Consider the following 20,117-nt stretch of genomic DNA (forward strand, 5'->3'; position numbering starts at 1 on the left):
CCCTCTGGCTGACAAGTTTCCTCTGTTCTCATAACTTGTTTGCAAGGATCACAATGAGAAGTTACAAGTTAATAAATTCTGGGAGTTAGAGTGTTAATAGAGGCATGTGTTAAACTGAGCTCTAATTCATAACAACTAGGGGTACTGGGTTCTGGGAATCTAACAAGTGACAATTTAAAGATCACTTTGTCAAATGCTGCTTGACAAAGATTTGCTCTTGTTCAAATGCTTTTGTTAAACGTGAATTAAGTAGATCTGAATTTAAAAAAAAATAATTTCATGGAGTTCACTGGACACTTTCTTAAATAATTTGTTCCTACAACTTTCAGTCATTCAATTGACTTGTTTTGCTACCCCATACATTTGGAGTAACTTGACCAAAAATTAAAAGAGACAATAGAGTAAAAATATTTCAAAGTTTGTTTTAAAAGATTGTATCACACTGTAGGGAAGTGAAGACAACTATAAATTACTTTCAAAGCATCTTCCTTTTAGAGCAACATATTGAACTCTGCAAGGTTCTTGTTCCATTTACAAGCTGACTAAGCTTTTGCTTTTCCAAGGAAACCAGCAAGTAAGAAAGTAAACAGATCATGATAAGACCGAAAACATACTTTTCAAGTTGTCTAGTGCCTGTAACTTGTCTTTGGCTTTTACCAATCTCCTAGGTGCAGTTGTATAACTTGACTTCATTAAATTACTTCATAGAGAAGTGAAGTCCTTCAGAAATTAATTTCAAAGCCACATCTTCTCAGGGCCACATATTATACTCTGCAGGTTGTCTATTTCAATTGAAAGTTGATTACTCCTTTGCTTTGCTTGTGAAACCAGCAAAAAAAGATATAGAAAGTGCCAGGAAAAATTATTTCTGAGCTGTTCAGGTATTTTACCCTGATTACTTTTTCTAATCTCCTACAGTGTATGTGCACTTCCATAGTTAGAGCACTTAATTCTAATTACAAACTCTGTTTTGATGGCTGGTAATGAAAAATTTATGTTTGTTGTCCTAAGTTATAAACTCTCATCAGAGCCAAAGAGTTTAACATTTAGGTTTTCACTACAGGTGTTGGGCTTATTCTCATTGAATATTGCATTATAAGTACAGGTACATGTAAGTTTACTAGAGTTAAATATTTAAATTCACATCAGGTGTTTCAATAATAGTATCATGATATCAGTAATCTAGCAATATTAGGCTGCACTGGACCGAACATATATTTGAAAGAATGGGTCATATCTGTTTTCATTAACTGCTCAATTCTTAAAAAAGCCAACTGCTATTATGACAATGTCAACCAAAGCTCTGCCTTGAAAATAGCTTGCTTGTACATCAACATTTCACTTGTTAACCAATTTATACAGAGATCTCCATGCATTTCCCTATCTTGTTACTCCATACATCCTACCCCACAAACAAGAAACCACTTTTCAGTGATAAATCATATAAAAAATCATGTACTCAGTGCTCTACAGCTTCACTTACATTCCTTGGACTGTGACTTCTCCTTCTCTTCCTTGGGCTTCTACTTCGGCTGCGGCTTCGACTCCTTCTGTACCTGTGGTAATCTTTCAAGGAGAAACACAGAGTTTTAAATGAGTCCACCAAACAAATTAAAGCACTGAAGTCCTTTCAGGCACCTCATTAAATGTAAAGCTGAGAAAATAGAAAAAAGAGCTAAATATTGCCAGATGGCTTTGGCATGATTCACAATCCAAGGCATGTGCTACCTCTGAGACCTGTCTGCTCTTGCATAATCATTGAATCAATTCCTCAAAGTTTGTGAGGTTTGAGGATCGAACCTCATAGAGTTTTGAGGTTTCTTTGACCAGTATTGTACAAGTAAGTATATTATACTATGTATGTATAAAACATCTTGTAACAAGACACAAATGCCCTTTCCCCTTTACATCTACTCTTCTTTATTCTTCAACTAGCTGATGACTTTAATTTATTTCTGGCAGCTTCTTTGTGGTTCAGATTCCAAAATGGTATATTTACAAAAAACCCTGATAAGTGTTTCTCTTCTTTAATCCCAGGCTATTTCCAGCTTTTCCTCAGATTCCTTTGCAGCTGCTGGGACCTGATTATACCAGCTTTCTTAATTTGTTTCTTGAAAAGCCTTTTTTGGATATCTTTCTTTAATCTTTTTGGGGCATGCAATCATCGAATTTGGACAAAAAGAACTGGACTAAAAAATCTGAAATCAGATTTGACACTAACCATGGGTTATTTTAACCCAGCTTTGAACAACCTGACCCAGAACTAACCATAAAGCCACCACACCTCTTTACAGATACAGATCTTTATTGAAGCTCCCTGAATGGGTTTTTTAGCATCAACACAAATGGTTAAAAAAAAATAAGACTAAAATCAAAGAACATAAAACTATAGTTACAGCTAAATATATATATATACCATAATTTCCGGCCGTTTACCAGCGGGTAATCTGTTGATTTTGCATGCACCACTGCGGGTAATAGGGAGGTGCGGTTAATTGAAAAAAATATCACCAACATGCATTTCCACCTCTTAAATGAATTTAATTGTATTAAGAGTGCCACAAAGTGGCACGAAAACATGATGCCAACTCGAGTTTATTTCATGCATAATTAGTTGCGTGACGAACAAATTGCTATCAGCATGTGTGAAAACAAAACCTTGATGGTGACAAAAATAATCCAAAGATATCCAGCGCATCAGTAACAAATTTCCCATTTAACACTAGCTTGAGCTAAAGAGAATTTCCCCATTTTAAGGGACTTGTTAGGCTCAGAAGAACTGGAGATATTGATTTTTATCAGAAATCGCAGACAGTACTTTATAATTCAAGTTTAACACTGACCCAGCTTTCTTTCAACAAATCAACATGGCGCTGAACAATCGCCATGGGCTGCTAGTGTTTTTACTGTATAATTTTATCAGTAAAGTACATACTAATATTGACACAGAATTGTGCACGTCTGAATTTCTTTGACCTTTAAACTCGACAAAGACGCTTTCCAGTTTTCGAAAGTTAGATAAGACAACTTTTAAAAGACTGAAATGTATCACCTTAATGTCATGTTTTCGCCACCAAAAAGTTGAATAACATTACGTGCGGGTTATCCACCAGTGCGGGTAATCTGTTGACTTTTTCTTTTTCACCGTATGCAATAAATGGCCGGTACGGGTAATCGGCTGTGCGGGTAAACGGCAAGAAATTGCGGTGTATATATATATATACATGCATGCTATATATATACATGCATGCTCACTAGTTTTTCTAGTTTGAGCACTCTGGCATGGCTTAGATGATCCCACATATGTGAGATCACTTGGGGTGGCTATATGGTCTTACCTCCATCCTAGCATCAGCACTGCACTGATGAGGCCCAGAAGGCCGAAACAGTACTGTCTGCAGTTAGTTATATATATATATATATATATATATATATATATATATATACATACATACATACATACATATATATATATATATATATATACATATATACATATATACATATATATATATATATATATATATATATACATATATATATATATACATATATATATATATATACATATATATATATCAATCAGAAGAATAAAAATACTGAATAATGAAGTTAACCTAATTCCAGCTTAGTAAATTGACACTTAAATTTCTTGGGACATTTTAGACACTTAAGATTGGTGCTTAATGAGTTCCACAGTTTTGATCCTCTATAAGCAAAAGACCTCTAACCAGTTGAAAGGCGGCAAAAGGGTATATCCAGGGTACTAGCTGATCCGGTTTGCCTGTCATGAACACAAGAACGTAGCCTAAACTTATTTGCAAGGTTATCTGGAGCAAGATTATAAATGCATTTGAAAACCGTAGTTGCATAATTCAATTTTAGTCTATTCCTCCAGCAAATTTTTTAACTTTTTGTAATTTGTCAATGTTCCTATTACTAGCATTGCTCCAGATGTTTGAGCAGCAAAGTAATTTGCAAAAACTAAGGCATTCATAAGTAGCAACAGCATTTTTCTATCTAAAAGATGCTTAATTCTATTGATTTGTTTTAACTTAAATACTTCACTTATCTATTATCAACCATTGATTTATTAATGACTTACCACCTTGATCTGAATGTCTATTCTGCCTTCGTAAAACAGGAGACTGTTCTTTTGATCTTTCTGGGGATCTTTCAGGTGATTCTGAAAATGACCTCCTGCGATAATTTCGCTGTTGATTCCTGGGAGAGCCTTTTCTTTTGGAAGAATGATGCAACATTTCCTTTCTATTTTCTGTTGCCTCCTGTGGCTCGCCACTCTCTGGTTCCTGATTATCACATTGATTTACTGGGTAACTCTCCATTTTAACAGAAATTTCAAGCTGTGTTTCCCTTTTCTCTGCTTAGACAAACAATTACATCAACCAATCAAATATACAACAAATATATTTGGTTTTTCTTCATTAACTTAATGAGGACTAGATGAAAGTTACCAGTGAATAATTTGAACTAAAGAGATTGCTTACCTGTTTCCTGAAAGTTTGATGTTTCACCAAATGTAATTCTAAATTGAAATAAATCATCAAATATTGTCAATTACTCTTTACAGTGATTTAAAAAGACAACTTGAACTTGGTTTGAAGTTCAAACTTTTTCAGAAAAAAAATTAACTCTCTCTCTCTCTTTTTTTAATAAACCAGAAATGAAACATGTGGGCCACCTTTGGATGCATTAAACAGAATATACATTACAGTTTCACTAAACTATTTATCATGCAGTAGTTTCACCAAATTTCAAGCAAGCCGAATTAATTGAGGTGTTTTAAGTTGTAATTTTCAACTTCATTGCGATCAGCGAAACTAAATCCTGTTGCCACGATATAAACGAAAATTTTAACATTAAAACAATAGTTTTATCTTGTAGCTCAGGAATTTAACATTTCTCTTTCAAGAAAATGATATTTCCCGATCGGGCTTCCGTGAAGCATACATGACACGTGAAACAGGGGGAAAATTATTAAGTTATAATAAAAAAAAATACCATTTAAACGTACAAAGGCTTAAGTGACACACAGTTGAAATTTTAGCCGTCTACATTGCCAAGTTTCGTTTCCTGCTATCTAAAGGGAAGTATGTAAGTGTAACATGTGAACACCAGATGCAAAACCATCTATTGATCAATGCACTAGAACTTTAAATCTCAACTTTGTCTTAAAAGATGATAGCAGCTTGATGAGGCTTAAACGATTCTGGCTGAATGAATGACCCTCCCTATCAGTTCTTACCAGTTGTAATGCCGAGTTTTGCTGGGTTTTGGCGTTTTCTTTAGAAGAACCGTAACCTGTGGCGTTCTCCATGTTCTGATCGTTCCGATAAGGCCAGGTAAAGTTCCCGGATGGACAAAGGGTTGTTTGCCATATTTGGGCATAGAATAGTGTCCAGTCTCTATGTTTGAGAGCGCGCCGCAAAACAAACTGCCTCAACTTGCAAGTCAAAGCATGATTTGCTGTCCTGTCAAAGTTGTGGTGCATCGAGCTTCGTTCGAAAAAGACCTATTCAGGGACAGAGAGCACTTTCATCTAAACTTTTGCAAAATATTTTACGAAATCCGATACCATCACTTAGAAGAACTAAAAAGAAGAAAGAATAGTCATATCGAGAGGAGTTTCAACGCGGAAACTACAAGGCTTTGATGATTCAGAGTGGTAATGGGGAATATTCAAAGTAGGTGTTCATTACAGAAAAGGAAAACTCAAAATCGACTGCACCGTAAAGCAGTAGGAGAAACAGAAGTTGGTCGGCCCGGAGCGTCCAAACCATCACAACTACAACGAAGTGCCAGTCAAGGATCTTTACGAAGGCGATACTCAGAATCTGGAAATTATTCTTACAAAACACCTTGGCCTGTTCCATTGAGTGACACTGTCTTTTTGCCCGAGTATGATTTTAAGCAGGTAGTCAAGATCAGCGACTTTGAGGTTTGTTTACATAACAGTAATAATTAAAAATTACCACGCTTAATTTAATCCTGCTGAAGAGAAAATATTTTAAGACACTTTGGATTTTGTCCAGAAAATTTCCGTCATTTACAGAAATTCGTTGTATCATCATTTTGCCAGACAGAGTATTTACGGATAAACATAGCATGAGATTATAAGGCTTGAGTTGATTTCGTTGAACAAAGTTTGTTTCTTTCAATTTTTGGGAGTAAAATCCACAGAGACCTTTTCGTTCTTTCCACGTCTGATATTTCTATATCAATGGTTGTTTTTAAAAAATTGCAAATTATGTTATTTTTTCTCTCGAGTAAGAGCAGTAGAATTTCCTGCAAGAAAGTGGAGTCCATGATTTTCCCAAAACTGCCGACATGAAGGCATTTCATCTGAATTTAACGATCATCAGGCCTTAAGTGATCAAAAAATTTCCTTTTTGCAGAAAATACCAGTGTAATTTGCCACAATCAGGATACTGTCAGTGCCACTTTTCATTTCCTCTGTTGCAAAAACATCCACGTAATTGCAGTGACATTGTCTTAGAAATAAGCAAAAAAGAAAAAAAGCCAAATTTGAATTAGTTATCATATAGTATAAGCATATGACATAAGCATATTTATTTTTTTCTCAGTGGGCACAGTAACGAATCTTGGAATCTGATTGGTTCTTAGCGTAGTCCATATTTTCCTATCTCTGCCCGTGGGCACCGTAACACTTTCGTGAGTCACTGAGAACATTTCTAGGTTTGTTTCCATTCTTCATAAATAAATTTTGTTTTTGTAGCTGAGCATTATTTTCAAGCAAAGTATTTTTAAGCAAATCAAGCCAGTTAATAACTTACTAATTGTCTCTTTTTTCACTCTCAAATCACTTTGGTTACCAGTATAAAATTGTTTTCAAAATTAATTTATGGTAGCAAATGTGTCATTAAATGGGTTGACTAGTGGCCTAAAAACAGTTTTTCTTTCTGTAAGATCATTTAATGGTTTTGAAGAAAAAATTGTCGTGACAGTCATTGAACTTGAGTTTATTTGCCAAACCAATACACTCTTTCAAAAGTGTACTTGCACTTTTTTTCTTACGCACTCTCTAATTGACAGGTGTCAGATTGTGTCAGGTGTTTGTAAAAAGAATGTTTCAAAGTATGTTTGGAAGCCTTTTGAACCACTTTTGTTGCTATACAAATATTTTGGTGAAGTCTCTTTCTTTAATTTGTATTATCACTGTTTTAACTACTATTTGCTCGCAAATATTTTTCAGTTTTAGGAGGATCTTGCTGTAATTACAGCTCTAATTCATTCAGGTTATTTTGGTAGGAATTTAGTGAAGTTAAGAAAAAAAAATGTTGTTTGCTTAGGCCGGTCCATATTGGGAAAAACTGTGCCCTCTGTTTTGAGTACTGGCTGAGGGTGGTACTCAAGACCTTGGGCATTTAGTTTTTCCCAATGCAGACCTCTTGGCTGGTACATATATATATTTTAATTTTTGGAATTGCTTGAAATCTATCAAGAACATCTTATATACTCTCAAGAAGTTTGAAATCATTTTTTGGTGGAGATTCTGTGAAAATTATTCACCTGCTGGGAATAGAGCTGGAGGGTAGTTTTACCTATACATGCTGATAAAATCCTATTTGGCCTTTTGCCTTTTTCTTTTTGCTTATTCTTTAACACATTATTGCAATTTGGTGTACAAGTGTGTATTTGACAGAACAAAAAAAGAAGAGGAGTGTGTTATTAAAATGGTTGGTGATGGTGAGAACATGGTTACCCTTGTACTTTTCTCAATTGCACTTTAATTTATAGTGTGCAAATTTCCACACAGAAGATAACATTGAAAATCAAACATACTTGTGGTTTAAATGTAACATGAACTACAGCAGGCCATGCCCTTTTGAAGACTTTTCCTTACTCAATATATTGATGAAAAAATTTGAAGATGCCACTTTAAAGCAATTTCATACCATAAACCCTCTGCAAAAATAAATTGCAAATGAAGGTTGTAGAAATATTTGTCAAAGCTATATTAGTGTCCTGTGGAAACCTCTTGTGGATGATGACTTTTTTTCCTAGTAATGATAAGATATACTCCTTACTGATTCTTAACTTATGCTTATTTTGAAATATAATGAAAAAATTGTGTGTTATTCTAACTTGTGGACGCCTATAGTATATCTGTCAGTTACTTCTTTTTTCTTGAAGATCCTGGCAACAGTTGGTAAAGGTGCATTTGGGCATGTAAGTATTTACATGTATTGCTTAGTCTCTAGCATTGAGAAAGCTTTTCATGTCATTTGAGAAAATGTCTGTTTCTTGTTTTAAAATGCCTTACTGAAGTGACAGCTGTAATGTTTAGAGTGCATGGCATGGTAAAAGGAATGAACCTGTATTCATTACAGCTTATCATATGTATTCCTGTTTATGGATCAATGTTTACTCTTTATCTGAACATTGAAACAAAATTGTGACAGTGCAACCCATGCAACAGCAGTGACTATAAAATGCATGAAGGACATGTTACCCTTCAATGTCCATGTTAGCTACAAACCAATTGCTAAGCTGTGTCACTTACTAGCCAACTTTAAAGACAAGGATGAATCCAAAAACAGACCACAAGTGGTTTTTAGGATAAATTGGTCCAACAGAGACTTAGTGGGAATCCAGGCTTTCTTTGTCCCCAGCTGGTGACAAGACAAAATAACATCTTTCTCTAATTCATCACAAAGTTCAAAATTTACCGTCTTCCTAGTTCTGCTAATGCATATGACAATTTGGACATTGTTGATCCTAGTAATATGCAGGAGACGTTACACATGTGAACCTTATAGTAGCTTGGCTCAGGTTAGAGGCTATAAGGCTTAGTGGTAAAGCATTTGAGTGTGGATTGCAAAGGTTTGATTCCTCTCACATTTACACACAAGACAAAAAAAACTTATTTCTCTATTTTATCACCCAGCCTAAAAGTTACCATCTTTCAGACTATTCAGTTGTTGTTGCTGTTTCCTCCAGGTACTTCAAGTACAAAACAGACAATCTAATAAATTGTTTGCCATAAAGGTAATTATTTGCATAAGCTCTTATTTCATAGCAGAAAACTAATGTTTTACTTAACAGAAGTTAAAGGGAAGATATGAGTGGAGAGAAGAGGGTGCCAAGAGATTAAACGTCTAGGTGTGCTTTGTTACTCTTGATGTGCCCTATTTAAAGCTGTATTTGCATAATTATTTGTAGCACTGTGGTTCATTGTTCCTATTTTTGCCAGATACTGAACAAAGCAGAAATAATCAAGGGGAATGCTGTTCAGCAGTGTAAAGATGAAGTTAATATTCAGGTTAGGGAGTGTACATTCAAAGGTTATTTTTCTGCTATAGAGATCATACAGTTAATTGAAAGGGCTATCCCGTTGAAGAATTGGAACTGGCTGATGTCCTAATCCTCATAGAAAAACTGAGGTTCTTATTTTATCCCTCACTTGTTACAGATAATTTATATCTACCTGTGTTAGAAGTATATATGAAATTCATCATAATTGTTAATCAATTGAAAATATTGTGAAACCTTGAATTTGCTGGAAGTAGTTCTGAATTTCAATAAAATTTCTCAGCCAGTAAGTTCCCCATTGTAGGTAACAGGTGAGTGCATATATGACCATCCTATATGGGTGTCTATACATTATTTCACCTGTTAACATTATGAAATGAAAGGAATCTTTGCAGTAATGAACACTACTTGAGCAGTAGTGAAAATTAGGCCTGAAAAAAAATTTAGGCCTGTACAGGATTTGAACCCATGATCTCTGCGATGCCGGTGCAGTGCCCTACCAACTGAGCAAACAAACCAATTGGGAACTGGTCATATCTGATCTTATCTTTACAGATACAACTTGGTGAATTTCCGTTTCTTGTGAAAACTTGGTATACATGGCAAACTAAACACAATCTTTTCATTGGTATGTGTCTCCTTTTTTTTTTTTTACAGCAGGAGCTAGTAGGTGTACACGTTTGTTAGCATTTAGTTATTCTACTTTTAAAAGTTTTCAAACCTGAAAATTTGGGTGATGAGACTCCATGGCAACAAATGTTGTGCATAATAACTATTAAGTGAACTTTAATAAATTAAGTTTCAGATTTTGTTGATGGCAGTGATCTGTACACATTATGGCGTCAAGAAAAGAGGATAAATGAGACAACTGTCAAGTTGTATTCTGCTGAATTAGCCATTACATTAGGTAAGAGCTCAAAGCTGAGAGTTCTTCAAAATGTTACATTGTTAATACCCTCATCTATACAGAGTGTAAACCAGCCGTGTTCCTAAGATCAATCACTCCTTATTACTTCCACTATTAGAGGGAGTTGTTAATTGAGCAAACCTTTGGTGGAGGCTGTTACGCAGCTGTTTTCAGTAGCTTGACTTTATTCTACCCCCTCTCGAAGGTTTCCTTAAGTTACGTACTCCTTTTCTTTGGTAGTCACGTACACTTTTAGGTGGAGTTAAGCGCTGCAAGAGTGAAGTCTTGTTCCCAAAATGTGTGGGGTGGAGATGGACACAGAAACATGAAACAGGATTCAAAGTACAGTTGTAGTTTGTGCAGTTCTTGTTTTTCTTGTGTTTCAGATTACTTGCACAAATCAGGGATCATTTACAGGGACTTGAAGGTAGCTTACGCCCGCAAAGGGAGGGCCGCACTAGGGAATATTGGCCCGAGGCAAGTGCGGCACTGAGGGCCAATATTCCCTAGTACGGCTCGAGCTAGCGAGATTAGTAAGTAGTTTGTTTCACGGAGCTTGAACCAATTGGTTTGTTTTGAATTTTTCGGCTTTCGCGACCGAAAAAAAAACGGCTTCGAACCGTTTCCGTTGTCCGTATGTCAAAATAATAAGGAAGAACCAATCAGAACGCTCGAATTTACCTGAGGACTTCCTTGTCATTTATTAAAAAGTATTTCTCAGCTTGCAAATATCAAGTCAGGGAATATTGTCTCTACTCTTTTACTTATACGCGTGTTTCTTTTTATTGAACATATAGCTTGAGAATATCCTCATAGACAATGAAGGTAGGGGAATTTTTTTACTCTTTTCTCTTCATAAGAGTTGTCCTAGGGAAACATTAATTTTGATGTTTTCATTCATCATGCATATTAGCCTTTGTGAACACTTCTGTTTCCGATACTTCACTTCTTATGCGAGCAACATGCGTGTCGTCATCGTCACTCAATTCGCCCCAATACTCGAATCCATAATTGTTTTATCACTTTCTCCACAAAGTTTAAGCCGCTGTACAAATTCAGGATGACTAGAGTTGTAATCCTGTTGCTTTTACTGTTGCTATAGGTCACATCAAACTGGTCGACTTTGGTCTGTCAAAGTTAGTGAAACCTGGAGAGCGTGCAGGAACTATCTGTGGGACCCTGCAGTACATGGGTAAGGTGGTCAAAGGCTTTCCCTCAAATCGAAAGTTTTGATCGCTAGTTTCTACAGTAGGAAACACAAAGATGAAACCCAAGTGATCTAACTGTGGCGTTTTTTGCCTATTCTACAGCCCCTGAAATCTTGACTGGTAAAGAATATAGCCATTGTGTAGACTGGTGGAGTTTAGGCGTGGTGATGTACATTCTTCTCGCTGGAAAGGTAACACAAGTGCGAACGACTTTTTATCCCCTTTTTGTGGTTACTCGATAGATATTTTTGTCTGAATTGTGGCTTTACCTGGACGCTAAATTGGCACCCAAGGTAGCGTGTCTCATGATGAAAAAAAGTACCGTATTTTTTCGAATAAACATCCCCGACATTTATTTCAAACTCGACGTTTACACTAATTTTATCGATCCATCCTCTGAAAGCCTGTGGTGTTTGGTCAAGACGGACCCATTTACCCCTTCGTTCATTCGCAACAAACTGCTACAGGGTCTTCTTCAAGGATTACCATCGGCAAGATTACAGCTATTACATGGGGCACGCGAATCGTATATTGCAACCCAGATTAGTAAGAAACAAAAGAATATAAACTGTGTATGAGATACTCGAACTTTACCAACAATACCAACGAAGGGCACATCTATATCGAGGCCTTGTCCCATCTTCGCGTTATCGTTAGACATGGAGTGGGTAACCTCTTTGCAATTAGGCGGGCTTGAAGTCGCTACTGTTGTCAAATTTACGATTTCGGGTCATAAGAGACAACTCATGTTCAAGGGTCAGTGAGTGTTAATAGAACTTCAAAGAAACACTGGACAGTAGTCTCGCAACACTCCTTGTCTTCATTTCTAAACGAAAGCATCGTCCAGGCGTTTATTTGAGGTAGACCTTTGTTCGGCTTCCGGTGGTAAGTCATGAAAATACGGTACACAAATTTAGAACGATAAACAGAAAAGTTCTTGTGACCAGCGTGGGAGTTATGCACTTACGGGGAAGTGTTCAGTTGACCTGAGCAAGTGGGATTTGAAGTTTTCATTCATTTCGGGCTTTGCGCCTCATCAGTGAGAAGTTTGGGCGCATTCAGGTGTATTCCTAATGATCGAAGACTTGAATTTGGCTGATGATGTGTAACCGTCCATACTTGTTTGTGGCGATTATTTGGCAGGTAATGACCAGTAATGAGACTTGGAAGTTCTCATCTACTTTTGTCATTATGCACTGCTTTAAAAGCCAACCCGGAGCCTTATATGTTTTCATTGTGATTTCAGGCTGAAGGTTGATTTCTATCCGTTTGTAAAGGTCTAATTTTAGCCAAGTGCATCCAAGGCTCTAGAGAATGGGTAACGTAGTTTACCCATATGACCTCAAGGATCAAGAAAGATCAGGTTATCTTTTATGGCCCTAGATGCTGGTGCCGCAGTAGATCGGGCAGAAAGTGGATATCAAGTATGAAGAATTAGAGCTTTAGATGTTCACGATATCTCCTGCCCTAATGAGCTCGCCAGCACATGCGGTCAGAGAGTTGGAAAGTAGCACCAATTTTCACTGATAAGGGCCGGGCCCGAAATTTATGGAAGTTTAAATTCTCTAATGTGGTGGTTCCTTTTGTTGGTGTTAACATAACTCTTCTTCACCAGGTAACCTTGAATACCTTTACAAAACTGGGCATGTCGAAAGTTGTAACGGTATCGAAAATATGTCAGCCAAAACGACAGGAAAGTCATCTTCATAAATCAGTGCTTAATTTATAGATAATATACTTCTTGTCTGTATTGTCCTACAGTATCCATACCCAGTCACACAAGAGCATGCCACCCAGTTCAAAGTGGTCAGCGGTGTCGAGGTTGACTTTCCACCAGACCTTTCACCTAATGCGATCAGCATTGTTCAGGGGGTATTTACCTTTCCTTTTTTTACGTCTCCAATTTGAGATGAAGTGTTTTCAACGGATGAATTCTTTATATAATCTTCTATAGCTCTTGCAGAAGGACCCCGCTTGTAGGATATCAAGTGTTGAATCGTTTGAGACGCACGCGTATTTTAGTGATCTGTTGTTCAAGGACGTATTGGAAAAGAAGGTGAGTTTATGGACTGGTTCCAAGGTTCCAACACCTCGCAGTCGTAAGGGAGTACATTCGCACATGCAAAAGGAACTCTTGACACAGAACGTTAAGGATTGACAGCCCCAGTTTTCCTACTTGTCTCTAATTCGTGTAACATTAAGCACACTAGGATACCACTCACGTTCCACTCGAATCAAACGCACTACTATTGAAAACTGCTATTGCTGCGAATTTGAACAGAGTTGTTAAAAATTGTTTGTGAGGCTCATTGTTAGGTGCCTGGGTTTTGTTGTATAATTTTGTTAGTTTTACTTTAATATGCTCTTGTTCCGTGTGCGCCAGTTTGTGCACTGTCCCTGCTACTAACGTTTTTTACATTAGACGCGACATAGGGCTTTTCCTCGTTTCATGCCCCCACAACATTCTCCCCAGTGTGTCGACAGCTTTTTCGACGTTAACGATTAAACTCAATCAGCTTATTGCTTGTAGCGAGAACCCATTACCGTGGAAACACTCAAGACATTAAGGCGGAGAAGCATCGGATCTAGAACGTGAGTTGTCGGTGTTCATGTTGTTGATGCCATGGTTAGTTGCAGTGTTAGACTTCTGTGAAGTAGCCTTATTTGTATTTGTTTTCTTGTCAGGATCTTCCCCAGAAGAATCGAAAGAAATCGTCGAGAGAAGAAGGTGGGTCTTAAAGGATGAATAATGCTGCAGGCAGCAACATCCACACTTCTGACGGTTCTGTATTTGAAGATTGGTCGTATGTCTACTACGACCACTAGTATTACTGCTATTCCTTTGACAGAAGGGTTTTTCCGTGCAGTAACCAGTCAGGAGTTTTGTAGTTGATATATCAGTCATCAAGTGACCTTTGATGGCAGCGACATCTACTCTCGGCCAGAGGCAAAGGCCTCATTATTGGTCTCCGAGTAAGCTTCTACTCTGCACATATACTAAGCAAAAGTTACTCAGGCACTCTCCCCTCCCCAATGAGTTTTTCATGAAACTCGTTACTCTTAAAGCAATCTCTTTTCTCGTTTTACGCATATAGCCCCGTCCGTTGTCGTGGGCGAATCCAGGAAACTTCACCGTGCGAGATAAAACCCACATGGACTGGCTTGTAGCTGACTTGGGAAGTCTACGCACACTAACGCTCAGCAGTAACACAGAGGAGGGCGCTGGAACTGAGTATTTAGTGGCTTCGTGAAAATGGTTACAGGTGAAGTGTTAAAGATCTGAAAGACCGCGATGGTGGACCATATTCTGGCTACTGGGGCATTTATTTCTTTCTGTGCGTGACCAGAAGAACTCAGGGTCCATGAGGTAGAATCAATAAATAATGGTTGGGAGTTCTGAATTAAACCGCCTAGTGAGATCAAGGTAGCCGTAGCTAAAAGTGGCGTGAGCCCCAAAAGATCTGAGTTTTGAACAATTAGGAAAACTGGTGATGTTGTGTGACGACAGGCATCCCTACCCTTTTCACATATGATCTCTTTCACCTCACCCTCCTGCACAGTATTTATTGAACGGATTTTTAATATAATATATTTTTTAATATATCGAAGTGTTTCATGCTCCTGCATGCATTTCTGAGAATAGTTCAGTTAATATATACAGTGTATAAAAGAAACATTCAAACGTATTATAATAATTTTATTATTATGATGATGATGTACATCATAGAGAAATATCCAATACGAATATGCGTACTATGCGCATTTAAGAGAGATCCTAGAGGTTCTTACATCTCGTTATAATGTTATGCTGTTGCAGCAGACCGTCAAATTGTCAGACATGCTCCTTCACGACAATTGTGACTTTCAGCTGATGTAAATGCAGTCGACTCTTGATAACTCGATCCTATGTGGGAAACAGAAAAAATTTATAGTTACCGGGAGTTTAGGGGAAAAAATGCAGAAAATAGAGGCGAAATGGTATTAACTGTTCCTCTGTTCTTATAGTACAAATTCTGATCAAAACGTAGACTCGTGGAGTTAAAATGGAACACTTTGAAAAGACCCTAAAAGCAGCACAGTGACAGCAAAATATATGGCACTGTATTGAGATGTACCCTACTGGAAAAACTCGTTTTTGTTGTTCGCGAAAAGGAAGGTGACAGAAAAATGCACAACTGCTTCAAAATGATTCAATCTTTGGACTACAGTGCCATGTGTTATGTTTTGGTTAAAGTCATCAAGTGTCAAATTATATGGGAAGTGTCTTGAAGGTGAACAGAAATTGCTCTTAATTAGCGGAGGGGTTATGTTATCGATAGTCGATTGTATTATGACTTAAAAGCAAGATTAATTAATAATGAAAACAAAACTATGGCATAGAAGCACGCCTATGGTTCTTAATTATGTCAACCCTAAAAGCATAAATACCACGCTGCGGGTAAAAAAAAAAAAACAACTGCTAACTATTGGCCATATTATCTATATTGAAAATGGTGCCAAATTTCGTAGGAAATCTACCGGAATGCGAAGATGACAGCCAGTAGTTGACTAGCACCCTGAGAGGAGTTGTTTCCGAACACCAACAGTGTAAGAACAATTATATTAAAAGCCACAGGTTTATGAAAGCTTGCCTTTTTTCATTGTTCCATTAATTTATAATGTTAACTGAAATCCTTTTCGTGTAATTACAAAATCGTACGCGCGCGCAGTGCGAGTTGCTTTTCTTTTGCTTGAATCCTTAAAGTATTTATACTTTCTATTTAGCTTCTCACTTATTCTGAGAGTAACATGTTTCTTTCAATTTCAAGTTTTATCTCTGAAATCGAGTACGATAGCATTCAAATGACATGTGGCCATTTTTATTAGCGTGAGTCGGAAAGGAAATCTTGACTTAAACATCTACTGTTGAACCAAATTGTCAAAATGGTCTTTAAAATTGTAATTTGGAGGTATTGATGGGAAAAAAGTCTTGTGTAAGAGAAACTTTACTGTGGTGTAAGCTATCTTGAAACTGGAATTTTCTGCGCGCCGCCATATGAGATGGTATAACGTGCAGGGTTGCCACCATTTATCTGTATTTTTCTTGCAAATGAAGTAGCTAATGTTTCCCTTTCGTTCTAACGTTCTTGTCAGTTTGACGGCAATTTCAGCAATGGATGCACTCTATTACAGGTAATAACAGCAGCAAGGGACAAGGCATTTGCTATTCATGGCCGAATGTATATACACGGCTGTATGTTTTCGTAGCGATGACGTTCCAACTCTCCATCCCAGCGGGGATTTGGTACCTCTTATGATAGACGGCAAGGAAATGTTCTAGTCTAAAAGGTAGCTTCCTCAGGCTAGAAACAAAAGGTCGAAATGTTAAGCAATTATGATATATATATATATATATATATATATATATATAAGATCTGAGTGTTTGAAAGGGTCCAACGGCTGCTGTCGGTAGAGAGGTTACTTGGAAAGGGTACTTGTCGACGGAAATTCTCCTTTTTCTCGTGTCCTATTCTCATTATGTTTTGGAGTACAAAGAAGGCGTTCTTTGATCTTGGTAGGATTACTACAGGAAATCACATACTTTCGATTGTAATTTGGAGTATTTGAGCAAAAGTGATTTCTTTCTAAGACGTACTAAAGTACACGAGCTTGTGGGGCGGGTGTAATTTGTTGTCTAGGGAAAAATTTATGATTGCGTGGTCATTCCAATTTGCACGAGAAAAGTAGTGATTGCCTATTGATAGTATGTCTAAATACAAAATTTGGGATAGCCTTAAATAATTATGCAGTGGCAAAAGCGCGTTAATCGTGTGCAGGATAATGTGTCCTAACCTGAAAATTCCATCGCGTCTTCGGTTAAATCAAACCAACAATTTTCTAAATGTTTTTTTTTTGGAAGTTTTCAGCTGCAAAATAGTTCAAAACCTGACCATACACATTGTTACCTTCCTTAGCTCTGATTAAGCACTTTACCTCCCTTCTGCCCTGTGTTATCAAAATAATAATAAAAATGAAGAAATTATTCGCGTCCGATTGGCTTAAAACGGGTGCATTTTTCATGTAAGTCGAATACGAAAGTGTAACACGAATGCAAATTACAAATAGGGCGCACGCGCTGTCATAATTTCGCCTGTCTTGACTTTCAGTGATCTTTTTTCATGCAAATTTTTTGTAAGTAAGAACATGATTTCACGTGGAATTTGGTTTAAGTAAGCGCTTGTGAATTTTCAAAGACTACAAATTTCACTCGCCATACGGGCTCGTGCAGTTTCGCTATCTTTGGAAAATTCACTCGTGCTTATTGACACCAAATTGCACTCGAAATCATGTTATTGCCTATACAGATTGCATTTCTCTTGTCAAGTCAGAAGTAACAAAATATTTCCATGTACGTTATTATTATATGTGTAAACCTTGTGTGGAATCTTCATGCGACCCCGGATACGTTTGCTTTTTCACTTGAGCTGAATCCTTGCGTTGTAAGAGAGGGATAATCCTTAAACGGTCAAATGTCGAATTAGCCCGTCTTGCCGCCGAATAATCCTTGTTTCGACCCGATCATACCCAGATCGCGGGTTGAAATTTAATTAGCCCAGTAGACTAGTAAACCCGGGTTAGCACTTTCGCCCAAATAGCAGTCTACCTTTTTTTCTTCTTTCCTTTCCACATTAAGACCTATTGCCATTTTGTCATCATTAAATTTTTTTTTATTACATTGTTTGGCTGCAGGAAAGTCTAAGTCGTGTCATTTCGCAGTAAGCCACTTGCCCTCATTGACTGGCTACGTGATCTCGTTTATTGTCTTTATGTAAAGTTCTTTTTGTGGTGTTTAAATCAAATTGGACGAGGAAGCCCTTTTCGCAGCTTTTTGATTTTGAGCTCCGCAAAACAAAGCAGCTCGCGGACAAACAGGTAAAACCTTGATATAAAGACACAAGGAGCACAATCCGCAATAATGAGTCAACTTTGTTCATTCAATCGGTTCCTTCTTTGGAAATTACGGAAACTTGAGGGTTTTCCTTCGGTTTCACCATTTTAACGCCTTCTGCACTAGAATAAATGAACGAAAAACGTTACCGTGGATATACCACAGCTAAATTCTGTATGTTCTGTTATCTTTTTCTTTTTATCGCTATATTAACATGCTAGGATAGTCTAGTGAAAAGAAACATATAATCAAATAAATGAGTAAAAAAATTTGAAACTCATGAATAAAGATGTGTTTGAGTTTGAAAATGATGATTTAGAGACGTTTTGTTGTCCTTGTTGCGGTGTTAGTAGAAGAGAATTGAACGACAACAGCCATTGTAAACGTCTAACATTGGTTCTTACCGGACTCGTGTAATTAGGGTCTAATTATTGATGGAACGCGAATAGAACATAAAATATAACAATATCGAGTCATCAATATAGAAATTCACGTGAACAATATATCTTAACTCAAGGTACCGTGACATGACACAGCCATTTTAGAGCATTCAAAAGTGGAAACGTTTTGCTTTGTTTTTTATTTTGTTTTGTTTTTTTACCCTGAGGTCTGTGAGCGTTCCTATAAGCAAAAGAAGAGAGCAACTGAAACAAGCAGAACCGACATCAAAGACAACTGTGCTTTATCAACAATGCTGTAATAATCAGGTCGCTCTTTTCTGGATTAAGAGTCGAATTTTAAAAATTTTGACTTATTTCCTATTTCACTTCCTCTGTAGACGGCCTAGAAAAGTATATTGCGAAATACCTTTGACATATTTTGGTCATATCGCATTAATGGCGTGTTGTGTTGAGGCGTGAAACATAATGTGGGAAATTATGTCAATTTTTAATCATCTTCGCTCGCAAATGTTTAAAAAATGGGATATCAGTGACCATTAAAACGGTCTCAAATAAAAAATTTCCTTCACAGCTGGTTAACCAAGAGTACTTAAAGAAACAGTGTGGCTTGAATATCAGCAGCTAAGGCGAATGTCTCCGAAATCGAAAATGATCGACGGAAGTCGGAAAACCTCAAGCCGGAAAATGATGCACAGATCGAAGACATTGAAGGTCTTGCGATTTCATGCTTTTTTTTTTAATATCACGACCTCGTAAAGGTTCGATTCGTTTTTCAACCACGTTATACGGAATATCATAAACAACTCGAGGAAGTTTTACATATTGATAAGTCAAATATTCCTTCACGAAAGTGTCGGAAAATAAAATTCAGCGCTGTACTGATAACTGGAACAAGCGATTGTTTTCACTTTATTTTTCTTTGGTTTATATCCATTAACGGGTCTCCCTTTTCTGACTCAACTTAACAGTCGCCGTCGGGGGTATCCTTCACAAGACGCGTTTGGCGCGGAACAAAAATCACAGGCACCACTAACATGTTTTCTAACATGGTTACCGGCTTCAAGCGTTTTTTAAGTGGGATGAATTGTGCAGTGTACGAATAGTTCCACGAAAACGTAGTAGAACGTGTATTGATTTTTTTAAAGAAATACTGTGGTTGTCTAGTCTAATCAAAACTGTTATTTGTTCTTTGTGACGTAAACGGAGTAATTGAAGGGTGTCTTCAAATCTTGCATACTTTTAGAAATGCTAAAATAAACATTTCAAATGAAATCAATGCACATTTCCCGTGAAACAGTTCACAAGGCATGCTAAACAGCTCGTGTTTTGTTTGCATTTCTGATTCGTCAAATAGAATTCTTTGCCTTGTTTTTCGCACG

At 37.1% G+C, this 20,117-nt stretch overlaps 2 protein-coding genes and 1 long non-coding RNA gene across 10 annotated transcripts in view; 2 read left to right on the forward strand and 1 right to left on the reverse strand.

The window, feature by feature from the left end:
- The window catches only part of LOC113681252 (uncharacterized), a 13,374-nt gene extending 7,953 nt beyond the window's left edge, over positions 1-5,421 (reverse strand). For 3 of the 6 annotated variants that reach the window (XM_089189690.1, XM_089189689.1, XM_089189691.1), the window contains exons 1-4: positions 5,267-5,374; positions 4,509-4,546; positions 4,106-4,384; positions 1,484-1,566 (exon numbers count right to left, since the gene is read on the reverse strand). In XM_089189690.1, coding sequence (XP_089045816.1) covers positions 1,484-1,566; positions 4,106-4,346 — 324 coding nt within the window. In that variant the 5' untranslated portion in view covers positions 4,347-4,384; positions 4,509-4,546; positions 5,267-5,374. Of the gene's footprint in view, positions 1-1,483; positions 1,567-4,105; positions 4,385-4,508; positions 4,547-5,266 lie in introns of all 6 variants that reach the window. The other 3 variants (XM_027198330.2, XM_027198328.2, XM_027198331.2) reach the window with 3 other exon arrangements.
- A 15-nt stretch (positions 5,422-5,436) lies between these two features.
- On the forward strand, positions 5,437-16,034 carry LOC113681256 (ribosomal protein S6 kinase-related protein). 2 transcript variants are annotated; one of them, XM_027198338.2, is made up of 15 exons: positions 5,437-5,959; positions 8,176-8,211; positions 8,983-9,030; positions 9,236-9,304; positions 9,850-9,922; positions 10,094-10,201; positions 10,588-10,628; positions 10,999-11,026; positions 11,304-11,393; positions 11,512-11,600; positions 13,171-13,281; positions 13,364-13,465; positions 13,940-14,001; positions 14,095-14,137; positions 14,505-16,034. In XM_027198338.2, the coding sequence occupies exons 1-15, from the start codon at positions 5,690-5,692 to the stop codon at positions 14,658-14,660; spliced, it is 1,326 nt and encodes a 441-aa protein (XP_027054139.2). In that variant the 5' UTR covers positions 5,437-5,689; the 3' UTR covers positions 14,661-16,034. The 2 variants fall into 2 exon arrangements, with proteins under 2 accessions (XP_027054139.2, XP_089045818.1); XM_089189692.1 differs by having other exon boundaries at positions 5,439-5,959; positions 13,373-13,465.
- A 2,148-nt stretch (positions 16,035-18,182) lies between these two features.
- LOC149036448 (uncharacterized) lies at positions 18,183-19,150 on the forward strand. 2 transcript variants are annotated; one of them, XR_016181776.1, is made up of 2 exons: positions 18,183-18,321; positions 18,945-19,150. It is a non-coding gene; the product is annotated as an uncharacterized LOC149036448 (long non-coding RNA). The 2 variants fall into 2 exon arrangements; XR_016181775.1 differs by lacking the exon at positions 18,183-18,321 and adding an exon at positions 18,718-18,854.
- The last annotated feature ends 967 nt before the right edge of the window (positions 19,151-20,117 follow it).

Source organism: Pocillopora damicornis, chromosome 12 (genome assembly GCF_964200805.1).
Source record: "Pocillopora damicornis chromosome 12, jaPocDami1.2, whole genome shotgun sequence".
NCBI lineage: Eukaryota > Metazoa > Cnidaria > Anthozoa > Scleractinia > Pocilloporidae > Pocillopora > Pocillopora damicornis.